The sequence below is a fragment of the Spinacia oleracea genome, chromosome 5 (assembly GCF_020520425.1).
Source record: "Spinacia oleracea cultivar Varoflay chromosome 5, BTI_SOV_V1, whole genome shotgun sequence".
NCBI lineage: Eukaryota > Viridiplantae > Streptophyta > Magnoliopsida > Caryophyllales > Amaranthaceae > Spinacia > Spinacia oleracea.
The window spans coordinates 6422900-6429629 of NC_079491.1; the positions used below are offsets into that span (position 1 = coordinate 6422900).

Sequence of the window (6730 nt, forward strand, 5' to 3'; positions counted from 1 at the left end):
AGGGTGGTTCTGAATATGTGGAAGGTGGGTGATTACATAGGACTCCTGAAAGAAAAAAAAATGTTTCAAAAATTTGGTATTTTGTTATACTATTTTCAGTTTTTCACTATATACAAAAAGAGAAAATTCGTGGATGATTGTTGTTGTTTGATTTTGAGATATATTTTGAATCTTGCTTGTTTAATCTTCAATTTCATTATAAAATTGATAATTTGGTAAAGTTTTATTGTTAATAAAACTCGTGTACATCTTTAAAACAATGAATTAAGGACCTAATAAGAAAAAACATGCACATTTCCATTGTAGGCATTTGTAGCCCCGTCCCTGTAATTTATAATATTGTACGTAGTATGTAATGCTACTACTATTATAGCATTGCTACTATTTTAGAAGGAAATCGCTTTACAAAATTGCTCATATAGTCATGTTCAGAGCACGTGAGTAGGAAAATGTTACAATCAAATTAGACAACAAAACAGGAAATGGGTTATCCCATCACATAGTGATTAACCTATTTTCAACCAAAATTTGGTATTTTTCATTTCAATTGAAGGAGTACACACAAATAACAAAGTACTATGCAAAGTACTATGAGAAAATAATAGGAGCTTAAATGAGTACACATAACAAGGATGACTCAGATCCCTCATTGCTAAAACAGAGCATATGCCATGCAACTGACATTACTCTCTATTACCCTTTCTATTCATATGAATTCATCATCTTGTTCTACTTAAATTAACAAAAATTGCATAATGTTAACCAGAAGAAGTACAAAGCAGAAAGCATTCAATTATCACGGCTGAATGTAAAAGCTGTTTGTACAAATAATATCCACATTTTCATTCAGAAAAGTTTTGTTTTGATGTGTTTATGTAATTATGTGAACCCATAACTAGTACGGAGACGGAGTACTTTCGTAACTCTGCAATATACGGTGGCGAATCCAGAAAGTATAGGTAGTGGAGTCACTACTAAAGTTAACGAAAAATTAACTAAAATTAGGTATTTTGTAAAAAAAAAATAATGAAAATTTAACTAAAGGTAGGTACTTTTTTTTGGCAAGTGGAGTCACGTGACTCCACTTAAACCCCCTGTATCTGCCAATGTGTAATAGTGGTCGTTTGGTTAAACATGAAAAGCAATACTCACATATGAAGTCTTTGCATTTTGGTATAGTAAAACAGGTCAAGATGTACGCGACCTTACTTCGTTCCACATAATCATCTCGAAAAAGGAGACATTAAAGTTATGTGTTGGTAAACATAAAAATCAAACTGTTGCGATTAATCTGAAACGGACGGGAGTATTATTAAGAAATACTAAAACAAAGTATAAAGTGAAAGAAAACAAGACAGTACAGCTCACTCTGCTATCCCTTTCAATAATTTTTACAAAAAAAACACTGCAATCTCCCCTGCTTTCCCACCCCACACTCACAGCAACACAACACATAAACAAATGAAATAAAAAATAAAAAAGAGGCATCTAAAATTCCAATAATCCTAGCCTTAAAAACACATTATAATGGTCTTTAATTTAGTTGTTCTTGGATCCGGAGATTCTGGGTCTAATTCCATTTTATTAATCCCTTTGTATTTATAATCAAACATTTTACTTATTTTATCAAAAAATTTCAAACTCTCTCTACTTCCTAAACAACTACTCCCTCTGCAAACAAACACAGGAAAACACGCAATAATAACAACTCCCTCTTACCTTAGTTTACCTCGATCTCCTTCCTTTTTGGTCTGTGTGTGTTGTTCTTTTTCATTGGACTTTGTAGCTTCTTCTAGGGAGAAGGACAGACAACAAGCTATATTCTTTTCACTATAGCTTGTTAATAAAACTTCTTAACAATCAATCCTCTTTGTTTAACCTTTGTAATGCCTGTTAAACACCATCCATACCACCACCACCACCACCAAAACTACCACCACAACCACCACAACAGCCACCTTATAATCACTCTCATTGTATGGATGTCCATCGGAGCCACCCTCGCCGTAAACCCACAAGGCGAGGCGCTCCTTTCGTGGAAACAAACCTTGAATGGATCAATCAAGGTATTGAAGAATTGGAACCAAAGTGATCAAACTCCATGTAAGTGGTATGGTATCACTTGTAACTTTAAAAATGAAGTTACAGAGTTGAACATAAGGTATGTTGATTTATATGGCAATGTCCCTTCAAATTTCACTTCATTATTCACCTTAACAAAACTTTCCCTTGTGGGCACAAATCTTACGGGTACTATCCCTAAAGAGTTAGGGTCACTCCCACAGCTAAAGTCCTTAGATTTAAGTGACAATACCTTAAATGGTGAAATCCCAAGTGAGATATGCAACTTACCCAACTTAGAACAACTCTACCTAAACACAAATCAACTCGAAGGGTCAATACCAATCGAGCTAGGGAATTTGACAAGATTATCTTGGTTAATCATATATGATAATCAACTAAGTGGGACAATTCCAACCACAATAGGGAAACTCAAAAACTTAGCAGTAATAAGAGCAGGTGGAAACAAGAACATTGAAGGGTCATTACCATTAGAGATAGGAAATTGTACTAACCTGGTAATGCTTGGGTTAGCTGAAACTAGCCTCTCTGGTTCCCTTCCTTCAACCTTAGGCAACCTCAAGAAACTCGAGACGCTTGCTGTTTACACCGCCCTTATCTCCGGCGAAATCCCACCGGAGATTGGTGGTTGTACTAATCTCCAAAGCCTTTATCTGTATGAGAATTCGCTCTCGGGATCGATCCCAACTCAGTTGGGAAACCTCAAGAGTCTGCAAAACTTGCTCCTATGGCAGAACTCATTGGTGGGCACAATCCCTTCTGAGTTAGGGAAGTGTAGTGATCTTGTTATTGTTGATGTATCGCTTAACTCGTTGACAGGTAGCATTCCTTCATCATTTGGAAACCTGACAAATTTGCAAGAACTTCAGTTGAGTGTGAACCAGATTTCAGGGACTATTCCATCTAGTTTGGGATCATGTACAAGTCTCACACATATCGAGATTGATAACAATCAGATAACTGGTGTGATCCCATCTGAGTTGGGACAGTTAACCAATCTCTCTCTCCTCTTTTTGTGGCAGAATAAGCTAGAAGGGAACATCCCACCAAGCTTGGGGTACTGCAAGAATTTGGAAGCCATTGATTTGTCATCCAATAGCTTAAATGGGGTCATTCCTAAAGGGATTTTCCAGCTTCAGAAACTCAATAAGTTGCTGCTTTTGTCCAACAATTTGTCGGGTCCTATCCCTAAAGAGTTGGGACAGTGTACTTCATTGATAAGATTCAGGGCAAATAGTAATAAACTCACTGGGGCAATTCCTCGAACAGTTGGTGGGCTAGTCAATTTGAACTTTTTCGATGTTGGGGATAACCGGATTACTGGAGTTATACCGGAGGAAATATCCAGTTGCCGGAATCTCACCTTCCTTGACCTGCATTCCAACTCCATTTCAGGGTCTTTGCCGGTGAGTTTGAGCACTCTTTTCTCTCTCCAATTTATTGATGTTTCTGATAATATGATTGAAGGGCAGTTGAGCAGCAAGATTGGGTCGCTGAGTTCACTCACGAAACTCGTTCTGAGGAAGAATAGACTCAATGGATCTATTCCGAGTGAGATTGGGTCTTGTTCGAAGCTTCAAATGATTGATCTCAGTAGTAACCAGTTTTCCGGCGACATTCCGGCGACAGTTGGGAAGATTCCGGGGCTTGAAATATCTGTTAATCTTAGCTGGAACCAACTTTCCGGCGAAATCCCGTCGGAGTTCTCGGCTCTGACCAAGCTTGGGGTGTTAGACCTTTCTCACAACAAGTTGTCCGGTGACTTGTATTCTCTTGAACCCCTTCAAAATCTTGTGATGCTAAACATTTCCAATAACGAGTTCTCGGGAAATGTGCCCGATACGCCGTTTTTCTCGAAGCTCCCGTCACCGATGCTAGCCGGAAATTCTGGTCTTTGTCTTGTCGACGGCGATCCACGTTGCGCCACCAAGAGAGGTGGTGCCGGTAGAAAGGTGAGGGTGGCTATGGCGGTGCTTCTCTCCGTGGGGTCCGTCCTCCTCGCGGTTGTTCTCTACATTATATTCGGCGGGGCCCGGGGTTTACGTAGGGATGACATGGAATCCGCCGATGATGACGTGGAAATGTGCCCGCCTTGGGAGGTCACATTGTATCAGAAACTCGACCTCTCGATAACCGACGTGGCAAGGTGCATGACACCTGGCAATATCATCGGCCGAGGCCGGTCCGGTGTCGTCTACCGAGTAACCCTCCCGTCGAACTTGAGTGTCGCCGTCAAGAAGTTTCGGTCCTCAGATAAGACCTCGGCCGCGTTCTTCTCGTCCGAGATAGCCACCCTAGCAAGGATTCGACACCGGAACATTGTTAGGCTATTGGGATGGGCAGCTAATAGGAAGACTAAGCTTTTGTTTTACGATTACGTGATTAACGGGACCCTTGGTTCGTTGTTGCACGAGAGTGGCACAGGAACTGATGCGGTCGTGGAGTGGGAGACTCGGTTCAAGATAGCGTTGGGTGTCGCGGAGGGACTTGCTTATTTGCACCATGATTGTGTACCGGCGATTGTTCACCGAGATGTTAAGGCACATAACATATTGTTAGGTGATCGGTATGAAGCTTGTTTAGCTGATTTTGGTCTTGCTAGGCTTGTGGAAGATCAAAGTGGGTCATTGTCTGAAAGTCCACAACTTGCTGGATCATATGGGTACTTTGCTCCTGGTATGTTTCAAAATTCTTTAGATTTCTTACCTCTATTAATGGTGCATTCTGTTTAACAAACATCTTATTTAAATAAATTTTAGGTCTACTAAATTCATATTAGCTCAAATAAGTTCCAATAAAATCTAATAAGGTATAATTATTAATTTAAAAACAAAAAATAAGTACTTTATTAATTTATAGTTATTAATAATGATTTCACGATTGCTATTACAAACATTTTAATTTCTAAAAGTTTAGAAATCATCTAATAACGTTAAATCATGTTTAATAAGGTCTAACAAAGTCCAACAAAATTTATACGGTCCTATAAGTTAAATGAGGTATAAGTTCAGATGATGTCTTATAAGGTTATAAGTTCACATAAGTAATACTCCGTATAAGGTATTATAAGGCTTTATTCTTGGTCTTGTCTGAATGTCTTATGTGAGTTTTTTTTTGTTTTTTTTTTTTTCCTGGTCTTGTATGGTTTGTTCTTGTCTGATTATTTTAATCTGATCTAATAAACTATAAAATCTTATACATTTAGATAAATTCACGCTCTAAGGCTTCGTTTGGTAGGGCGTAAAACGTTTTCATGGCTTTTCATGGAAAACGATTTTCCCCTTTTCAATCATTTTAAGTTGTTTGGTTGGGTAAGGGATGGAAAACAATTTTTAATGACTCTCTCAAAGTTGGAAAAAAAAATTCAATTTAAAAGGGGAGAAACCACTTTTCCTTCTTTCCTCCTTAACTCTCTCTCCTTTCTTCCCCTCAAACTTTACCATATTCTCCCATTTTCTTTCAAGGTACCAAAACAAAGGAAAAGTAATTTGAAATTGTGTTTTCCTTTGAATTTTTTTTTCCATGGAGAATCATTTTACAATGAAAACGTTTTACATCAAACCAAACGGAGCCTAGATGTCAAGTACTCATGAGTTATACCATTATTTACGTTTCCGTTTGTGAGTTTGCAGAGTACGCATGCCCTGTAAAGATCACGGAGAAGAGCGACGTGTTCAGTTACGGCGTAGTTTTACTCGAAATCATCACCGGAAAAAAACCCGTCGACCCGTCCTTCCCGGAAGAACAACAACATGTAATCCAATGGGTTAGAGCCCACTTAAAGAGTAAAAAAGACCCCGTTGAAGTCATTGACACAAAACTACAAGGCCATAGGGATACACAAGTTCAAGAGATGCTACAAGCGTTAGGAATTGCGTTACTATGTACTAGTAACCGTGCTGAAGATAGGCCTACGATGAAAGACGTTGCTGTATTATTGAAAGAGATTAGACATGAACCTATAACGGGGAATGAGACATGTAAGGCAACTAGTAACATCTCAAAAAAGAAAGAGGATCAATCTAATTCGTCGTCGACATCGGTTGTAACGTCGTCGCAATTGTTGTTTATGCAAGGATCGTCGAATAGTTCATCACTTGCTAATTACTCATCTTCGTCCCCAACTTACCTATCACATAATCAATAATTTCGTGATTATGGATGAGGGTTTTTTGGTTTTAGTTACGTTAATTAAGATTTGTATTAATAGATAGGTAGATAGATAGGATACTAGGGTGCTTGATAAGAAATTGTAAAGTGCTAGTTAGTGACATTAATTATGTAATGTATGATAGACATGAAGATGAGCAACTCAAGTGTACAGTGAATTTATATGATTAGTTTTTGGTGATATTATAAGGCTACGTTCTCTTTACCTGGTCGGTTTTTTAGCTTATGATCTACTATGATTTAAATTTTCCTAGTTTGGTCAATATTTATTTGAGTGTTTTTGTGTTTTTTTTTGTCTTGTCTGAATTTTTTTTCTGCGGCCTTTCACACACAAGGTGTACAATAACTTATTGTGCACAAATATAATTTTTACCTATTTTTTTGCATAATTTACCTAGTTTTGTAACTTTTAATATGTTTTGATTAACTTTTGTATTATACAGAAAAAAGTTGATAAATAAATATTTTAAAGAGCTAA

The 6730-nt window shown here is 37.8% G+C and overlaps 1 protein-coding gene across 1 annotated transcript; it reads left to right on the plus strand.

Annotated features, from left to right (window-relative positions):
- The first annotated feature begins 1408 nt into the window (after nucleotides 1-1408).
- Nucleotides 1409-6464, plus strand: LOC110797054 (leucine-rich repeat receptor-like serine/threonine-protein kinase RGI4). Its single transcript, XM_022002152.2, has 2 exons — nucleotides 1409-4758; nucleotides 5715-6464. Exons 1-2 carry the CDS (start codon nucleotides 1887-1889, stop codon nucleotides 6227-6229), a joined length of 3387 nt encoding a protein of 1128 aa, XP_021857844.1. The 5' UTR covers nucleotides 1409-1886; the 3' UTR covers nucleotides 6230-6464.
- Nucleotides 6465-6730: the final 266 nt, after the last annotated feature.